This window comes from Asparagus officinalis, chromosome 5 (genome assembly GCF_001876935.1).
Source record: "Asparagus officinalis chromosome 5, Aspof.V1, whole genome shotgun sequence".
Taxonomy (NCBI): domain Eukaryota; kingdom Viridiplantae; phylum Streptophyta; class Magnoliopsida; order Asparagales; family Asparagaceae; genus Asparagus; species Asparagus officinalis.
Window position 1 is genome coordinate 117826235 of NC_033798.1, and position 20072 is coordinate 117846306.

The 20072-nt window shown below is 36.6% G+C and overlaps 3 protein-coding genes and 2 long non-coding RNA genes across 5 annotated transcripts; 2 read left to right on the forward strand and 3 right to left on the reverse strand.

The window, feature by feature from the left end:
• LOC109840884 lies at positions 52-6647 on the forward strand. The gene is made up of 3 exons (XR_002247079.1): positions 52-436; positions 2293-2352; positions 5734-6647. It is a non-coding gene; the product is annotated as an uncharacterized LOC109840884 (long non-coding RNA).
• LOC109840881 (ras-related protein RGP1-like) lies at positions 4143-9906 on the reverse strand. Its single transcript, XM_020409691.1, has 2 exons — positions 9372-9906; positions 4143-4815 (listed from the first exon to the last, which is right to left on the reverse strand). Exons 1-2 carry the CDS (start codon positions 9596-9598, stop codon positions 4377-4379), a joined length of 666 nt encoding a protein of 221 aa, XP_020265280.1. The 5' UTR covers positions 9599-9906; the 3' UTR covers positions 4143-4376.
• On the forward strand, positions 6651-9229 carry LOC109840882. The gene is made up of 2 exons (XM_020409692.1): positions 6651-7628; positions 8089-9229. Exons 1-2 carry the CDS (start codon positions 7406-7408, stop codon positions 8259-8261), a joined length of 396 nt encoding a protein of 131 aa, XP_020265281.1. The 5' UTR covers positions 6651-7405; the 3' UTR covers positions 8262-9229.
• Positions 10665-11267, reverse strand: LOC109840885. Its single transcript, XR_002247080.1, has 2 exons — positions 11215-11267; positions 10665-10953 (listed from the first exon to the last, which is right to left on the reverse strand). It is a non-coding gene; the product is annotated as an uncharacterized LOC109840885 (long non-coding RNA).
• Positions 11233-19313, reverse strand: LOC109842472. Its single transcript, XM_020411345.1, has 6 exons — positions 19258-19313; positions 13019-13258; positions 12805-12936; positions 12130-12252; positions 11959-12039; positions 11233-11595 (listed from the first exon to the last, which is right to left on the reverse strand). The coding sequence occupies exons 2-6, from the start codon at positions 13238-13240 to the stop codon at positions 11233-11235; spliced, it is 921 nt and encodes a 306-aa protein (XP_020266934.1). The 5' UTR covers positions 13241-13258; positions 19258-19313.

Consider the following 20072-nt stretch of genomic DNA (forward strand, 5'->3'; position numbering starts at 1 on the left):
CCTCACGACTAAAATATAAAAATATAAAAACAGATTTTGAAATTCAAATCCCCTCTTTTTTTTTCGAAACCCCACTCCAGCGCCAAGCCATTCTCTACTGACAACCTCCAAAACCGGCGTCGTTCACTGTCGACGTCCAAAATTGCCAGTTGGACCATTCACCTTCTCTCTCCCATCTTGCCAGCGACCTCCAAAAATTGTTGTCCTCCACAGTCGATCTCGAAAATCGCCGGTTGGACCATTCTATGCTTTTTCAATCTCATTTATTGCATTCATAAGGAGATTTCTAGGGTTTTGCAGTGGTTTTCGCCAAAGAATAAAAGGATTCATTGATGACTACCTAACTTTAGGGTTTCTTCATGGTTTTTGAATGATGAGGTTTCTAGGGTTTCAACGATAAGCAACACCAGTAATTTCTTTCTGTCCCTAAAATCAGGTAATTTCTCTCTATCCCGGCCTAAAAACTAAATGAAATTATTTTTCAGTTATGCATGATTTTTTTTGTTTGGGTTTTTGAAGCCCCAGGTTGATTATTTGGATTTGGGACTTTTTGATTGGTTGATTGATTGGGAATTTTGCATAGATTGTTGATAATCTTTTGAAAATGTATTTTATTTGGAAGTAGGCAAATTTGTGTTCGTGATATGAGATATAATGAGACTGTTACAAGTTAGTGAGAATTGCATAACTGAGGTTTTTAGATCCTAACCTCAATTATTTAATTAATTATCATTTTTTGGGAAAATCCTTTGATGTTTCCTAATGGTATGAGAAATAGATGGAGCTTTTTGAGGAGTTTGAGAGAGCACATTTCGAAGGTGCATAAAGAAGTCCATGGTCATGGCGACAACCACGTTATTTTTTATGGCAACGTGATCTCGGAGTAGGAAATTTCCTCGCCTAAATAATCCAAGACCCGTTTAAGCCTGCAATAGTTCTATTTCATGTTTTGCTCTTATTTCTCTTCTTTTTACTGGCTTTGTTTCTTTTCTCCCCCTAATTATAAATATACGATATTATAATGTTTGTCTTTGAGGCACGATATAGTTAAGAGGTTAGTTTGCATTATTTTGTATGATGAAGCAAAATATGCATCAAGAGATAACTCCTTCATAAAAATTCATGATTGGTTGTCACTCAAGTGACTTACTCATGAAAATATGTTATATTGAATATAGAGTTTTATTGCTATATTGTTTTATTACGCTATTATGTGTGAGTTGTTGGAGTAGTATTGTTATATTTGCACCATACACTATTATTAGGCATCTATTTTCCAAATGCAACTCATTTGAAGTTCTTCATAGTTGCTACCTGTAGGAATCAGTTTGTATAAAAATAAAATTGAGATCAAACAACATTAAGGAATTGTGACTTAATTACATGTTAATGCAACATAATGTTCTATCCCTTACTCATGAATTTTCTCAATTTACTACTTATAGTTGAACCCTCAAATAATATTTTTGTTATTTTTCGAAGGTGTTTCCTCTTTCAAATTGGTTATTTTTCTAATCTCAAATCTCAATTAGTAAATTGCTTGCTTTTAATTCTATTTTACCCTTTTATTCATTTATCCCCTGTATCTTGCATTCTTTGTAATTAAGAAGGAATTCATATTGATATTAATTGCAGATTTTCAATGACTAAATTGTTAACTTTTAAGAATTAAATTTAACCTTTTTTTTACTTATCCGCTGTTTTGTTACATTCTTTGTATTTAAAAAGGATTTTAAATTTATATTAGTGGAAGATATTGAAATGGTTGCAAATTTTTGTGGTTTGTGAATTTTAAGATGATACTAATTAAAACGGGGATATTGAAATAGAATTTTATGTTTGTTGTTCGTTGATGTTAAAGTGATAGTAATTACAGATATGTTTATTCTTGAAACTTCAATTTTCCTTCAGCCACTACTCCTTCATAGCAGGTTTATAGAGGGATAGAGGAAATGCAGATGTGGCTATTTTCTAAGAATTCATATTGCTAAATACCATTGCCATAATATTGAGTTGTGTTATTATCGTGTAGTCATTAAATATAAATTTTAAGCAAATACATATCATATAGGTCATTTATCACGTTGAAGTACCCATTCATTTCACACAATCAACTAGACAGCAATAACGATGTGTCATATTTACTTGGGTATATTTGTGATTAGAGTGGAAATCATTATTATCCAGGATTTTATAAACTGGTATATATGCCACAATTTTATATTCTTTTGCCGTAATTTATGTGCTAATTTAATTCTGATACGAATGCTATTCCTTTTTTTTTGGGGCCAGGTTTCTATTTTTAGGCTTCATGGTCTTCTCATCAATCTAGCCGCATCCTTCTCAAATCAGGTTTATGTTGTTTTCCAAGTAGAAGTTGAACTTAGAATGAATCGAATATTTAGATACCCATGGTTTCTTATTACTCTTAGAATAATAATATCATAACAACTTTTATTTAACTATGTTCTTAATTAAAAACTGTCTTTTAATGTTGTTTTTTTTCTAATATAATTCCTGCATATATAAAATTTAAATTTTCAGATTTTCTTCTTTTGGCTTTGGCCTATTCCTTGCAATTTGGTTGCATTAATTTGCAATTTAATATTGCTCTTTGTACTGCCTGTTCTTGATCATGTACTTTTTGCAATATAATATCACTCTTTGTATTCCTTTAACATAATTGTCTTTCTTTATCTAATTTGTTCCCTTTTTGTAATTAATAACTAAGTATATCCAGATCTGTCTCTTTTATATTTTACGACTAATGTTAAATGATTGTTGATGCTACATCTTATTGCGGAAAATGCAATCTCATTAGCAGTGTTCTTTGGAGTCATGACTTTGAAACCTGATGCTGCGGTCTTTTATCCTCAATGACTTAAACTAACTCATCAGTTGCCACGTTGTATGTTATATCTTTAGGATAGTTATATGTTTGTGTTTCGAGACATCAATCTCCTAAGAATCAAAGTGTTATGCTTTCAAGTTCAAGAATAAAAAACTCAACCATTAGTCTCGATAAACTAGGCAATAAGTCACAATAGATATGGGTGCCTATCAACACAAGGGAATAATTTATAGCAACTTCATGTATGTGTCATATGAGAAATTTGTTTAAACATAAAGTTTAATATGCTTTATAATTTTAATTGTACAATAATAGTATGTAATTAAAACTAAGAGGAGGTGTGTTCCAAGTGCAATGGTAAAAAAGAGGCGAGGGCCATGCTTGGCACGGGGTACATACTAGTAGATTACAAGTTAAAATAAGTCATTTGCCAAACATTTTGAAGTGATTTATAAGTCACTCTAAGCGAAACTTCCCTCAGTTAATTAAAAAATAAAAATAATAATAACCGACTTCCATTCCGTAACTTAGAAAATATTCCTAACTCCAATTCATGTTATGTAAGGTGGATAGTTTTGCAATAGTTTGTTTTGTGGATTTTGTCAAACTTGTATTCTTGATGGTAAACTTTTACATCTCGTTTGGAATGGTGCGGAACTTGTGTGGGAATTTAATGCTCATTTTATTCTCACGATTGGGTATGGTTAAAGAATAAGGTGTGTTTTTTATATATATGTAATTAATATATAATCAAAAAAAATTTGGTATGGATTTTAGTTGTTTTTGTTATGATATAAGTGTGAACGCCTATTCTCTACCAACTTAATAGGAACATCCACCCCCACAAATAGTGGGAATGAAGGAGAAGTGTGAATGTGTGATTGTATGTTTGGTAGAAATGAATGAGAAGTAAAAATGAACATTTCATTCTCAACCCATTCCGCGCACCAAATGTTAACGTTGACAAGGCGAAGCTAGGGTAGCACTCAGCCACACTGCACTTAACCTAATGCTTCCAAATGAGATTTTATAAACATAAGCGAAGCCTGGCTTAATATGAAGTGAGCTAATATTAGAATTTAGACGGTATTAAAACTATCATAGTGGATAAATGAAATTTTCGAATGAGCAAATTCTATACCAATTAACAGGCAAGTGGTTTGCTTACTAAAATCTATCTGCATCATAAGTTCTCTTTCCACAAAGAGCAAAGAAAAGTATACACATACATGACAGCTAAATTAACCTGAATATGTTTTGAATGATCAAACCCCAAATCAAATAGTACTAGTAAACTTAAAAAACAACAACACAGGCCTCAGTTTAAAAGTGTATCATGTTGGAACTACAAATTACATTGAAATAAGGAACAGAATTGTTGTCTTACAAATCAAAAGAATACAAGTATATAGCCAGAAGGAATCATCTCAGACACCTCAGTTACATGTGCCAACCCCAACTCAAAACTTTTCTCTGGAAGGCAAAATCCCAACTCAAACATAACCTAAATCAACAAACAGAATATTCAACAACTACACGATGACTCGGGAGGTGGCTCTTGCCCAGGAATGACAATATTCGTCCCCTTAAGCAGAGAAGATCCACTCCCTCCAGCATCAGGTCCATCATTAGCAACAAGAGACTTCTTGCTTATGATCCGATAAATCTCAGTCAGTGCAGTAAGAAACGCAGTCTCGACATTGGTAGCATCAAGCGCCGAAGTCTCCATAAAGAAGAGATTCTCTTTCTCAGCGAATTCTTTAGCATCCTCAGTTGGAACTGCACGTAGAGTGCCAAGGTCAGACTTGTTGCCAATGAGCATGATGACAATGTTTTTGTCTGCATGGCTTCTGAGCTCCTCGAGCCACCTCGCTACGTGATCGAAAGTCACACGCTTGGTCATATCATAGACTAGCATTGCGCCCACTGCTCCTCTGTAGTATGCGCTTGTCACTGCCCGGTACCTAAATAAGTTTGAAACATTATGGGTATTTTAATACCAACAGAGATGAAACAAGAGCTGCAACTCTAGGAACATAGACAATGAAGTTGTTGGACTATCAAAGGACACAAAATTGACTTAGATTTTAAAATAAGGGCTAATTGCAGCCGGACCCCTATACTATCACCCAATTGCAGATAGTCCCATTGCAGTTCTATTGTTGCAGATAGAACACTGCAATTTTTTCATTGACCCTTCCAAGAGAAAGAAATTACTATTTTTCACAATTGGACCTCCTGAGGGTAAAAGAGTCAAAAGATTTTCACTCAAGGGGTCTATCTGCAACAATAGAACTACAGGGCGTCTATCCGCAATTAACCCTTAAAAAATAGTGTCGTGTCAAATAGTCTAGACTTTGGCCCATGAAAAGATGCTCAACCACCAAGGACATGTTAGATTATAAAATTATAACCCACAATCTTCACCACAGCTTTGAAGTTTCGGAGCAGCTGAAGGGCTTCAACATAACTTTCGAGTTTTGATGTAGTGGAAGAGACTCTAAGAGAAATCTGATAATAGTATTTCGACATATGATCATAACCATGATACAAGCAGGTCTTACCCGTCTATTAATAGCTAATAAATCAGGGGCGTTATATGATAAAAGGAGATCATAGGGTCATGTTATGAAGTTCTGCACCAGAGAGTAGAAGAAAGTGATGTGCAGGCTGTATATGAGAACTAGGGTGCTTAGAAAGGCTTATTAGAGTTATATCACTTTTAACAAGAGGAAGCAGACATGTTAGTAGATAATAACTGCTATAAGCTGAAGTTAGAAATGCACTATAGTTAGAAATAGATCAAACCTAAAAGTTTAGATGATCGTTTTGCATAGAAAAAAGTCGTTGGTATTTGCTTATGCTCTTTTTACATTTGGCAGCTTTTGGTACAAATACGTAAAGGAGTTAATATCAGCAGAATAGAAGATGGCATGATTCGGTGTTTGATATGTAGACGCAAAGTAGCAAACATATACAATGTAAGACAAAAGGAAAGTTTGCTTCTTCCTATATCTGGTGGAGCACAGATCTGGTCATGAATATTTTCGTGTCATCGACAATGTGCAAGGGGGAAAAAGTCTTTAAAAGCTACCAGAATGCTACAAAGAGGCAGTTCATATTAAATTCTTCACCAAACTCCAAGTTACCTATGTCTTTATGGTTACACAAGGCCACTAATTGGCTGTCATGTGCTCCTAATAAAAACCCCCATTAAGTTCTACTCCTGTTAACCTCTTCAGCATGTGGAGCCCCAAAAATTTGGAATATCTTCCAAGACTACTCAAGTATAAGTGAAAAATAGGCAGCTACCAGAGCACTCATCGATGCTTCCAGATAACATCCCAAGGCATCAGCAGCAAATGACTAATCAGCAATTTGAAGCAAGGTAAAGCATCAAAGCTCCCAGGTAATGTCGTAAGGGATCAGCAAATAAGCAATCAGCAACTTGAAGCTTAGAGAACATTAAGTAGCTAGGAGAAACCTAAACTTCCATAAATTTCTGAAATCTGAACCATCCAGAAAATTTCACTGGAAAATTTCAACTTTTTTGCCATGTTCATATTCCACGAATTACGGATATTCTTATGACCGTGAAGGCAGCACACCCAGGCATTGCCTAATTTAGCTCAACTTTTGTTCATATTATCCCAAGATAGTCACATATATGATTAGCCATGCAAACTATCCAACTAGCATCCGAAGTTTCCATCATCTAAGAATACACAAATACACACACACACACATATACATAGACATGTGTGTGTGTGTACACACACATATATATATACATATACATATACCTATACATATACATATACCTATACATATACATACATACATACATACACACACACATACACACTTATACATACATACATAAATACATACATACATCTATAAGCTTACAGAAAACATAAACCATGCCCATCTTAAGAAAACTACACTTATTATTTGATGTTCCTAAATAACTAAAACTGTGTGTGTGCAGACTGTGTATATGATGCCAATCAACACAAAACATAAGAAGCATCAGCACATGCATTAGCCATTGACATGGCACATACAAGCACTATGCAATTGAGTAGGAGACAGACAAAAACATACCTACAAGAGAAGCTATATAAGAAATAGAGAATACATATTACATCTTTGTCAGAAATGCACATCATGTTTGTAAGAGAACATGCTTGGGATAACACAGGGCAAAGGCGTCCTAGCAGTGTATCGTCCTGCACGGGCGTAACTTTTGGATAAAAGTGCCCATGATACATAGTGCAAAACTATCAACTAACTACACGTAGAATTCAGGGCGCATCTTCATTAATGACTAAATATTTGAAAAATCTGACATATCAATGTTATAGAGAAACAGACACGGGAAAAAAAATTTACCCTATTCAGGTTATAGAAGGATCCCTGGATCCTCTTGGCTGTTGAAAAAATACCAATCTGGATGTATTGTACGCTAAATATGGAAATAACTAATACCAAACCATCCAACAGATAAAAATGGAGAGTTAATGAAATTACTTCAGCAAATTTATTACATCCATGTACCAGCATTGCATGCATGTACCAGCAATTATTTATATGCATGTACCAGCATATTCATATGCTAGAATTTATGAGAAACCCATTGTCGAATCCTTGGACTATAATAAGATCAGCAGAGTCCGTCAGCAATTCCACAGTGAAGACATGGCCAAGTTCTCCAACACTGTAGGCCTTGTTCTGGTCTTCGTAATGCTCATCAGTCTCTTTGCTTGTCATGAATGTAAGTATCAAAGAAATTCCTTCCTTATCTTTCATTCAGTTTAGAAATATACATTGTGTTTTTGTGCATCTTACTTAGCCAGATCTCTAGTTTACAAATAAAAATAAGCAATTCCCTTGCACTGTTTGTATGTACATCTGCCAGAGATAATGCAGGTTAAAATAAATAATATTGAACAATTTTTAACTCCGTCATTCAAGTGAGAAAATGAACAAATCTCCTGCATAGTGTTCATGTGCATCTTACCGAAATAAAAATCAAGTAAAAAAAAATGAACTTTTAACTTGTTAAATGAACTAAACTAGTTCCAATAGCTTTCTTTTACAAAATACAAACCAAAAAACTTAATTAATATTTCAGATAAAGAAAATAGAATGTTCTCTGTGCTGATGTGTTCTTATAGTAGCCACTGATAGTAGTCCTTAGTGAATGTTTTCTACTAAAATTTTAATCCTTGCAGACAGGGATGTGCTCTGGAAAGCTAATAAGAATGGCATTGGGCTGGATTCAGATGTCTGCATTCAGTTACCATGTCCTAAAGATCCACCTCTTTGTTGTTGCTGCCGATCAACTCATAATTGCTTCCTAAATGGGGAGGACAAGAAAACTTGTGAAAAGGTGTGCCCTGTCTAGGTCTTGCATCTGATTGTTGGGAAAATAGGCTGGAATTCAGTATTCAAGCCACATGCATTTGTCTTGTGTTAATGAACATATCAAAATTTGCAATTAATGAATCACCAAAAGACTTTTGTTGTCTTTAAATTTATGAGATACCCCTATTGGACTTTTTATTAGAGATTATTCTTCTACAACCAGATAATTTCTCGTGTTTATACTTCAAGTTATAGATTATTTCCTAACGATGAAGTGTAGCATAGGTCATGAAAAGAGGGTTAATTCCTGCAATAAAGCCTAAGTCAGGTGGTGGCAGATCATGTTGCCACATTATATGCCAGCAAATAAATGACTTGTACAACAAGGACAAGAACAACAACAATAAACACTTCACCCCCAACAATTCTGGAGTCTCTACGTGGATGCCTTACTTCTTATTACAACCATTCCGTATAGTAATTTCCAACAAAGAGGAGCTAGAACCGTGATAAACCAAGATTTTAAAGCCGTCTTAACATAAAACATCAGTCACTTTTATTTTTTTCAAGGTTCGTGATTGGATAAGCATAATGAACAAGATCACAATGTGGTTTAAAAAGTGCAAGGGAAAATGGAGGTTATCTTCGAATCACTATCAATTATTTCCTTCTAAAGAACAGAACCAGATATCCTATCCAAGTCAAACTCCCAACACCTTGTAATAATCACCAAATATCATCTCCATTAATCCCATAATTAGGGGGGAAAACAAACAAGGACGGGGGAGCAAAAAGAACAACAGATGGTCAACAGCCAGTTCCTAACGTACAAAGTTAATCCAAGAAACAGTTTTATCCAATGAGCTAAGTTTCATGCGAGGTTCGGTGAAAGCGCCCAGTAATCTACTACCTCGATCGAAACAACAATATTCTAATATGCGTTCACGGATTGCGTGCCTTCGTCATGTATCGAAACATGGATTCACGCTGCAGTGTTTATTTTGAATTCTGCTTTAAACATAATGAACAAAAAATCATCCTCAGAGGAAAGATCAACTAATGCCGCCGCATCTTTTCCATTATTCAAACATAATGAACAAAATCATCCTCTACGAATCAAATTATACCCAGAATTCAAAGAATTTATTACCTTTCTTGGCCAGCGGTGTCCCAAATCTGGGCCTTGACGGTCTTGTGATCAATCGCGAGGGTCCGAGTCTGAAACTCAACCCCGATGGTGGCTTTCGAATCCAGACTGAACTCGTTTCTAGAGAATCGAGCCAAGAGCTGCGATTTCCCCACCGCCGAGTCCCCGATCAGCACCACCTTGAACACGTAATCAATCCTCTGGCTGAACTCGCCGTGCAAATTCGCCATCGAGGGAGATCAGAGAAGCCCTAACGGAATTCTCGAGAGAGTTTAGATCGGATCGGGAGAGATTGACGAGGGTCGGATCATCGTGAGATCTCCCACGATCTCTCGCTCTCTGTGGATTATCGTACTATTTTCTTATTGAAAACCTAATAAATTGCAACTGAAACTTTTTGGTTTTTTTTTTTTAAAGGTTGGAAGGAAACAAGAAATGGAGAGTATGGAATGGGGAAGGAAGACAGCGGCTTCCCATTACCATCGTTTCATGGCGGGCATGAACAATAGGAATCGAGCGGCTGGCTGAACAAAGATGCTGCACATTTGCATAGCCACCCCCAAACATTAAAAGAATTTGTTTCCAGTCCAACCCGTAAAGTAGTTTTACATGCAAGTCGTGTTACGTATTTAACCTCGGACCCAAGAAATCCAACCTTCATGCTGCAACCAAATGACACGAGTTGTGAGCAATTTGATCATGCCATCATCATATATTTACTCAGCTTTTTCAATGCGATGGAATTTGGATTACTACCTCCCCTCTAATGTGCAGGCGGTAAAGTATTAATGCTGAAAAAAATGGTTATAATTAAAACCAAACAACCATTTTTAGCAACAAGATTTCAAAGCTGTAAAAATACCTATATAACCAACACAATCTAAAATCGTATAGCGGGAAAAAAATGAATATCTTCTATTTTTAACTTAAAAGCAAAATATTAAGTTCACTGTTCATGCTACATTAAACACTATACATACTACAGTACAAGCCAGAATATTAAATCCCCTCTTCAAACAGTGCTGAAATTTTAAACCTTAACCACCATGCATGCTACGGCAGTTTTAAAACTTAATATCAGCAACCATGTGCGGGCTTAATACTAGTACATAATTTAGTAGTAGAATCATAGAACGTCAATTGTTCTATCTTTTCCATAAACTGTGTAGTGACGACAGTCAAGCGCAAAAATGAAGATCAGGTGTTGCACATTCTTCATAAAATGACAAATTTTTAAGATTTACTGTCAATGAAGACTCATTATATTCTCTGCTGCATATATGGTTTCGTAAACAATTAACATGTAAAGATAACTACTTAATTGGCTTATATAAATATCTGACAATATTTCCCTTGTTCATACATGGCAGCTTTTCACGCTCATTCACAAGATTATCTGGTGCTAAAAAAATGATAAAAATGAGCTTCAAGTAGGCATTTATCATTGGCGAACCATCATAAACAAGTAGAATGTATTATGCAGCATTTCCTTCCTAGTAGAATCTGGTTGATCCTTTTTGCGGAGAACACTTTGTTGTTTTCTAAGTTCTTCAGCTCAGCAGAGATTACGGTAATGCTATAATATCTGGAATATTCAAAAAAATAAAAAAAATTAACATAGGGGGTCAGAAAAAGATATTGATATGGATCTACGCACACAAAAGATGAAAAGCTAACAAAAATGAAAATAATTGCAAAAAGTTGCAAAAAGACCGTGTTTTCTACTTCAAAAGGATATCATGAAGGAAAAGGGTATAACTGACAGCCTAGCCCTTGTAACACATGATTGATCGCCAAAATCAATGCAAATCAAGTATAAGCTACAGAAGTGAATCAAGAGAAGTACCGAGATGATATTGAGGATCTAAACCCATCTCTTCTGTGAAGCCACAGCACTAGCAGAAACCAAGCGCTTAGGCCTCAACGCCCCAGTAGAATCAGCTCTCGAGACAATGTAACTAGCTTTAACAGGACTCGCAGGTCGGTGCTTCGGGCGTTTGTTGGGTGGCAAGTTAGAATATCCCAGAGACTTCGCTGATGGTTGAGAATCACTCTTGACTGAAGCTTGAGGTTGACGATCTTTTTGATGAACTGGAGTGTCAGAATCCGAAGATGATGAGCTAGAGCTACTCATGTCATAGAGAATATTAGTGGTCATTGCCAGGGTTGTTTTGTTTTCTGTGTTTAATGCAGTCGAAGGTCTTTGCTCTCTCATCGGCTGGATGACCTGCTCTCAATAAAAAGGATGGAACTAAGAACCATGCATAGATGTGAATTTTTTTATAGGGTTAATTGACATTGACTCCCTGTAGTATTGTTGTTTTGAACTTACTACCCTTGTAGTTCTATTGTTGCAGGTAGAGCCTTGGGTGATTTTTTTTTTGCCCTTTTACCCCTGTTGAAATTTTGACTGATACTGCCCATGTGTGAAATTAGTGAGTCTAAGGGCTAAAGAGTTAATAAAACTTTAACCCGGAGGTCTATCTGAAACCATGAAGCTATAGAATAGTAAGTTCAAAACAGCGGTACTACAGGGTCTATGTGCAATTATCCCTTTTTTATATGTATTAACAAAAGCAGGATAGCTTACTTCTGAGGCCGGCTTAGCCTTTTTCAGCTTTGTTATAATCAAGTTCTTCGTTCTTATGATTTCTTCCAACTCTGAAATTCTCTATTATGACAAAGAAATAAAAAAACATGCTAAGAAAATGATCTACTGTAGGCAAATTATTAAGGAAAAAAAGAAAAACATAACGAGCACCTTAGAGTGAGCAATGCTGGATTCATGAGCTTCAGCAGTTAGCTTGTCTATTATTGCATCCTTCTGTTGGCATTCCTTCCGAAGATTGTAAATATTTTGCTCTTCTGCCAATGTGCTCCGCAGCTAAGATCATGAACCGGGTTATTGCAGAAAGAAAAAGAACATGAATTTAGTGAAATGACTTTACATTAGCCTCAGGGTTGAAATAGAATCAGAAAAAGAAAATCTGTCAACTGATCTAAGTTGCAAGTTGCAACGATAGCAGTTACTAACTACGATCCACATTGGTTGATGACTATGAATATTATACAAATCTACACATAAAAGAGAGCTTGACCTTCAAATTAGAATAGTGAAATAACTGGAGATGTATCTAGCTATCCTGCAATAGAGAGATGTAAAACGAAGGACCAGCAAATAGTGGCCTGATGCCTATAGAATTGCATCCTCTCCGACATATCATAGTTAAGTTGTTCACTAATTCATCTAAAATAAACTGTAAACCAAACAGGACTCTTTCCGATACCAGTCGAAGAAGACAAGTTGAAGATGACTAGTAGAGTGAGAAGCAAATTCAGGCAAATATCATTTTCAATAATGAATTTAAGTGGAGATTATCAAAATGAAGAAATATTAGCATCCAAATTGAATAAAGACAAGTCGCAAAGTTCTCACCTGATGAATATCCACAGAAGAACTGACACTAGAAAAATCAGATAAATCTGACATCCGGCGTTCCTCTGGCTCCCCCATACTCGGATGACTAGTAGTAAAGGCCTCGACCATACACAATTCTGCTCCAGGATCCTGTACAAATATCAAGCTACAAATGGGCATAAAATAGGGAAAAAAAAGGAAACATTTCCCTTAATAATTGGCCTGCGCTCACCTTTGACCAATTCGACAAATTCCCAGAAAGAGGAGGAACACCACAATCAGGATTCAATTGAGGAAGCGAGCACACAGTGCTGCAGAAATTAGCTACTTTTGTTTCTGACATCATATACTCCCTGAATTCATCACTTTCTGAAGAACCCTTATGAGTATGAATAGTTGGTTGGTCTTCGGAGGAGTACATTTGTTCACACAAATCGTCGAACTTCTTTTGCATGTCTTGTAGAACTTCATCCTATATGATCAAATAGCATTAGCCCTTAAAAGAGTCGGATTTGAACTAAGGTTTACCTCCTAGCACAGCTGTTAATCATCATCTATATACGGATTTTTATATCAAAACCATATTACTTTTACCCAAATTGATACTTATCATCTTTAAAAAAATTTTATGTAAACTACATTTACCTGCTAACATATTTGCAATGTCACACCTGTTTTACTGTTCACCCATGAAAAATCTAATATTCCTATTTTACCCCCATCTTTTTCCTTCCAATCCCTAATCCTAACCCCCTAGCCTCCTTCATCCTCATCTTCTACAAACCCTAATCCTAATCCTAACCCATGGCCGCCACCTCCCCCAAAACCCTAACCCTAATCCATGACCGCAACCTCTCCCAAACCCTAACCTTAATACTAGCTCCCACTTAAGGAACAGGAGAGCGGGAGGTCTGGGAGGAAGAGGAAGAGAGGGAGGGGAGTGGAGTTGGGGGAGCAGGGAGAGGGAAGACCGGGAGAAGATGAAGATGAAGATGAAGAGGCTAGTGTTATGTTAAAGGTTAGAGTTTGCGAGGAAGAAGATGAACAACTAAGAAAATGGTGAGGGTAAAACGGTCATTTCGCGCATTTTTGGCTAAAAATTGGATTAGGTGCGACATTACAAACATGTTAACAAGTAAAAAGTGGTTTACATCAAAAAATAAAAGTGGTAAAAAATCAATTTGGGTAAAAGTAAAGGCGGTTTTAATGTAATAAAACCCCTTTATATACACCAAAATTTTTAGAAATTGCTAGCAGTTCGCTAGTGAACTTTTTCTTAATAAATTTTCATTTAAAACGAATTAGGAGAATAAAGTGCAATTCAACCTTTCATCAAATCAAAAGTTGGCCACTATAGGCATCCAAAAGAAATTCACGACAAAAGGAAGAAAAACCCAGTTCCCAGATATATTAAATAATACTATAAAATTAAATTAAATAGTCAAATCAAGAGAATTAATTAAAGATTGGTTTCGTTTTTTAATCAGGGTCTGTTTGTTTGCCTAAAAAAAGTGGGAAATCAAAGAAATGGGAAATTATTTCTAAGAAGAAATGTTTTGGGAGTGTTTGATTTGCTAAAAAAAGAAGGAAATCAAAGAAATAGAGATGGGATGAGATGAGTTGTCACTTATTATAGGATGATGTGAGTGATTTTTTAAGAAAACTTGTTTTGATGTTGTTTGGTTGGCGAAAAAAATAAGGAAATGAATTAGAAGAAACCTATTTCTTGTAATATGTTGTTTTCTTTTGTTTGGTTCATTCTTAAAAATAAGAAAATAGATAAGATGAGATGAGTTGTCATTATATTATTGGATGATGTGACCCACACTTAAGGAAATTGTTTTTCTAGCTTTTTAAGAGAAAATGGTTAGAAATAAAATGTTAATGAGATGAGATGAGTTATCACCATCTTATTGGATGATGTGAGTGATTTGAAATAATGAGATGAGATGAGTTGAGTGATGTTGTGGATGAAAATAATATTTTATTAGATATGGTGGATGAGTTGTTGGATGAAAATAATATTTTATTAGATGTGGTGGATGTGGTAGATGAGTTGTTGGATAAAAATAATATTTTATTAGATGTGGTGGATGAGTTGTTGGATAAAAATAATATTTTATTAGATATTGTAGGTGAGTTTTAGAGATGGAAATGGATGAAATTGTACTTTTTGAGTTTTCTTGGTTTTCATTTCTATTTCTTGGTGTTTTAGGAAATAACCAAACAGGCCCTCAATCTAATAGTCCCCCCATCAATTATTATTTACCCCCATTGACTCAATAATAATGACAACTTGTTACATCAACACAAGTTATTGTTGGATAGCAGTATTCCTAATCTATTAGGATTCCTAATCTATTTTGGTAACATGAGGTTATTAGGATTCCTAATCTATTTTAGTAATAGGTTATTAGGATTGCTAATTTGATTTGGCTTTTGGTTTAGAATTCCTAGTATGTTTATGATTTTAGGATTTCTATATATATGGAACAATTGGAAGAGAAAATTAGGAGAAGAAAAATTAGGGATATTTGGAGCACAGAAAAGATGTATTTTCTGAACTATTTGTTTAGGGTTTTGTTTGGAAAGATTAAGAGTTTTATTGGTGAGATTAGTTTGTTCCTTCGAGTGATTTGTAATCTTAATTTGTACTCTTCTTTCTCTATTAATGAAAACTCTATCCCCTTCTTGTCCCGTGAACGTAGGCAACTTGTCGAACCACGTTAAAATTAGTGTTTTGTTTGTGCATTGATATTTAGTTCGTTTGGCTCTCTTGGATTGGCGTTTGGTTTAGTTCATCGACACAGCTTTTGGTACAACAATTTGGTATCAGAACTCGGGCTACGCTTGGGCTATTTGGAGGAGTAGATCGATTTGGAAAGCTTGTCTAGGGTTTTAGTTGGTGAGAAAGGTGGGATTTTTTCGGTAAAGCTTCTTTCTTTTCTCAGTTTTGGATCTATTCTTTGTTTGTTTCCGCATTGGTTGTTGGTGTGTTGAGGATTATGGCCAAGAAAGAGGGAGTTGAGGGTAGTTCTTCAGGTGTGAAGACTGTCCAAAGTTTGAGTATCTACTCGATGAAGATTAACGTGGAGAAGTTCAATGGCACTAATAATTTTGGACTTTGACGATGCGAAGTCTTGGATGCGCTCAATGCGCAGAATTTGGAAGATACGTTGGAGTTAGACGGGAAATCGGACGACATTGATAAGAAAGTTTGGAAAAAGATGAATCGGACAACGTGTGGTGTGATTAGGTCTTGTCTCACTCAAAATCTAAAATATGATATGATGAATGAGACTTCTGCGAAGAAGATTTGGGAGGTCCTAGAGAGCAAGTACTTGACGAAGAGCATTGAAAACCGCTTGCATTTGAAGAGGAGGCTTTATCGCTTCCAATTGAAGAAGAGAACATCCATGAGTGATCACATGAACCACTACACGAAGCTTCTTGCAGATTTGACGAATGTAGATGTCATTGTTAAAGATGAGGACAAGGCGTTGCTATTGTTGAGTTACTTGCCCGACGAGGAATATGAGACGTTTGTCCTTACTCTTATTAATAGGAAGACATCTCTTTCATATAGTGAGGTCACCGCTGCATTAGTGAATTACCAACTCAGAAAGAAGGACAAGAAGATTTCTATTGAGCCGGTAGCGGGGGCATTGGTTGTAAGAGCAAAGGGTCCAAACCGAGATAGAAGGTCACATTCTAGAGGAGCACATCTTAGAATTCGTAGGAATCAGTGTGTTTTTTATAAAAAAGATGGACATTGAAAAGCTGAATGCCCAAAGTTGAATGATCAAGCCGGGAAGAATAAGGGGAAAGCTGTACAAGCTTCAGAGGTGAATATTGTCAAGACTAGTGGTAACAATTCAGATTCGGATTCTTCAAGCTACTCATTATCTGCACTACCGTCAGTTTGTGTTGCCTACTCTACAGAGTGAATGTTGGATTCAGACGCTACATACCATATTTACCCTAGGAGGGATTGGTTCTCCAGCTTTTAGGAATTAAAAAGAGGGGATTTCGTGCTCATAGGGAATGATCACAAATGCTCTATTGGTGGTATCGGTACCGTTCGGATTAGGATGAGTGACATGGTGATTCGGGAGTTGGTTGGAGTGAGGTTCGTTCCTCAGTTGAAGAAGAACATTATTTTACTTGGAGCTTTGGAGACAGCAGGCTATAGGGTGACCTTGGCGGATGCACGCTTGAAGGTTACATTTGGGTCCATGATTATGATGAAAGACGTCAGAAAGAGTAACTTATACTGTTTGCTTGGGAGCACGGTGATTGATAGAGCTCTGACGGCTTCATTGGATTTAGCTAGATTGTGGTGTTGTTTAGTGCTGGGGTATTTGATTGGTGATGTCGTGCATAGGTTGTTGAGGAGTACTTTGACCTGCAGATGGAAGTCCTTTGAGCACATTGGGATGAGCAAGACTGAGGTGGAGTTTGACACTCCTATCCATCGAACGAGGGGTCTTTTAGGAGGTGTTCAGTTAGGTATTTGGGAGCCTTCTAAGGAGGTATCATTGGGAAGTAATCGTTTTGTAGTTTCCGCAGTTGGTAATTGTTCTAGGCATTATTGGGTCGCGACTAGTTCTCGTTGGTGTAAAGTCCTAGAAGTCAACAATAATTGGAAGAAGTGTATTGGCAGAAAGGTAACTCGTTGTTTTAGCTTTGGTAGGGGTCCTTTCTTGCGTTTGTGCCGAGCTCACGGTAATAGGAGACACTTCATTGGTGTGGAGATTTTGGGGCGACAAGATGAGATGACAGTTTCGATGGGTCGTTCCTTTCTGGAGGAGGATCGGCGTTGGTTGTCGAGCATTGGTTCTGAAGCTTTGACATATTTGGGTCATCTTAGTCATAAGTCGCCGACTGTTGTATTAGGAGTTATTGGATCTGATGGAGTTGCTTCAGATTTTAGTCGGCGTCGGATATTTGGTTACCCAGCATTTGGTCACATCGACGATGTGAGATTTGATCCAATTGCGCGTTTGGGATTCGGAGGCTCATTTGATTATCGTTTGGGAGCTTCTGATTTTGTTCTGAGCAGGAATGTCACTTTTGACTCTCGGTAGGTGGAGAGTGTTGATCAGATCGTTTGGATATCGTAGCAGGTGGAGGATGATGCTACTTCACGTTGGGTGAAACTTATTCCACATACTCCAGATCATACTGCGTCATTTAGGATTCCGGCTGAGGTGACACAGGTTGGGGATCATTTGATTTCTGATGCAGATGATGGATTGGTTTTGGATTCGGTTACAGCTGGTGGATATGATTTGAATACGGCCATTGGTTCACCTCAGATGGAGGTGTTTGATTTGTATCAGTTTGGGGCCGCTATCAGTTGCAGATCTGTTGACGATATTGGGAAAGTGTTGCAGACTTTTCTATTTGTTTGAGGGCCTTTGGAGGCCGTTTGGGTGAACTACGTGAAGGCTTAATTCCTTGGGCAAGAGGATACGTAGGCAGTCAGTTTTGATGCAGCCGATTTGGTGAGTAGATACCGACGTTTGGGTGAGTGTTCGCACTCCCGTTTGGGTCTCGACTTGTTGTGGATTGAGTCCGTTATCGTGGATTTGTTCCACTTCGTACTGGACGTAACAAGTGAGACGTTTGGTTGGTATTGGTGTCGGCTCAGTTTTGAAAAAACTTCGTCGAGGTAGAGAATTGTTGGATAGCAGTATTCCTAATCTATTAGGATTCCTAATCTATTTTGGTAACATGAGGTTATTAGGATTCCTAATCTATTTTGGTAATAAGTTTTAGGATTCCTAATTTGATTTGGCTTTTGGTTTAGAATTCCTAGTATGTTTATGATTTTAGGATTTCTATATATATGGAATAATTGGAAGAGAGAATTGAGAGAAGAAAAATTAGAGATATTTGGAGCACAGAAAACAGGTATTTTCTAAGCTATTTGTTTAGGGTTTTGTTTGGAGAGATTAAGAGTTTTATTGGTGAGATTAGTTTGTTCCTTCGAGTGATTTGTAATCTCAATTTGTACTCTTCTTTCTCTATTAGTAAAAACCCTATCCCCTTCTTGTCCCGTGGACGTAGGCAAATTGCCGAACCACGTTAAAATTGGTGTTTTGTTTGTGCATTGATATTTAGTTCGTTTGGCTCTCTTAGATTGGCGTTTGGTTTGGTTCCTCGACACAGCTTTTGGCACAACAGTTATTAGTGGTTAAAAAAATATACTTGTTTCTTTAAACCGCCTAATAGTCCCCCACTAATTAACATTTACCCCTATCAATTAAATAATAATGACTATTAATAAACAATTCATGAAAAGTGGAGGAAATATACTTTGGTCATCTCCCCACTTCAGAACTTTAAAGAACTTGCTTCTCTCCTAAATAGAAGCAATCAGTAGCTGTTCACTAGCTTAAACCAGAGCAAAACATAAATAAATTAATTTAAACCCCCTCAAGAACAAATTTTTATTACATAACTCACCCTGATCTTAACCGATCTCTGCAAATTATCTATCACCCTCCCCTTCCTCGATTCGTTCTCCGGTTCTTGTTGACGTGGCAGTCTCAGCTCGACGAGACGCCTTGCAGCGAGATTCCACGCAAGCTTCTTCCTCGCCGGCGGCTTCCAGCCGAGACGAGAGAGAGCTTCTTCGGGTACAAGATGGTGTCGGGAGTGGCACGAGAGAGACACGCGAGGGGGTTAAGAAGAAGGAGAGCTCCTCGTCTTCAGTCATGGCGAGATCAAAGGGAGGAGAGAGAGAGAGGTTTTTTTGTCGGTTGCATTTATAAAATGGGATTTTTGAATTTGAATTTTTGAAAGGACGGGGGAGAAATTGGGAAGAGGAAGGCGTGTGGACACGTGGACGGTGATGGTAGCGGGGGAGTAAATGCTCGGGATAGTAGCCGTTAGAGAGGGAAATACGGTGGGGATTTTTTTTTGACTTTTTACGACATTAGTTTCTTAAATTGTTTCTGTTTTAATATAAGGGGTTTTTATATTAGGGGTTATTTAGTTGGCTAAAAAATAAATAAAAAATCAATTATAAGAAATTTATTTTCTACAATAGGTTCTTTTTTGTGTTTGGTTCACTTATTAAAACTAAGAAAAAGATGAGATGAGATGAATTATTATCATATTATTAGATTATTAGATGATGTGACTCGTATTTAAAAAAACTCATTTCATGATTTTTTTTAAGAAAATGGGTAGAAGTTAATTTTTAATGGTTTCCTTATCTTATTTCTTTTTCTTTGATTTAGGAAAGCAACCAAAGATGCCCTTAGTCCTTTACATCA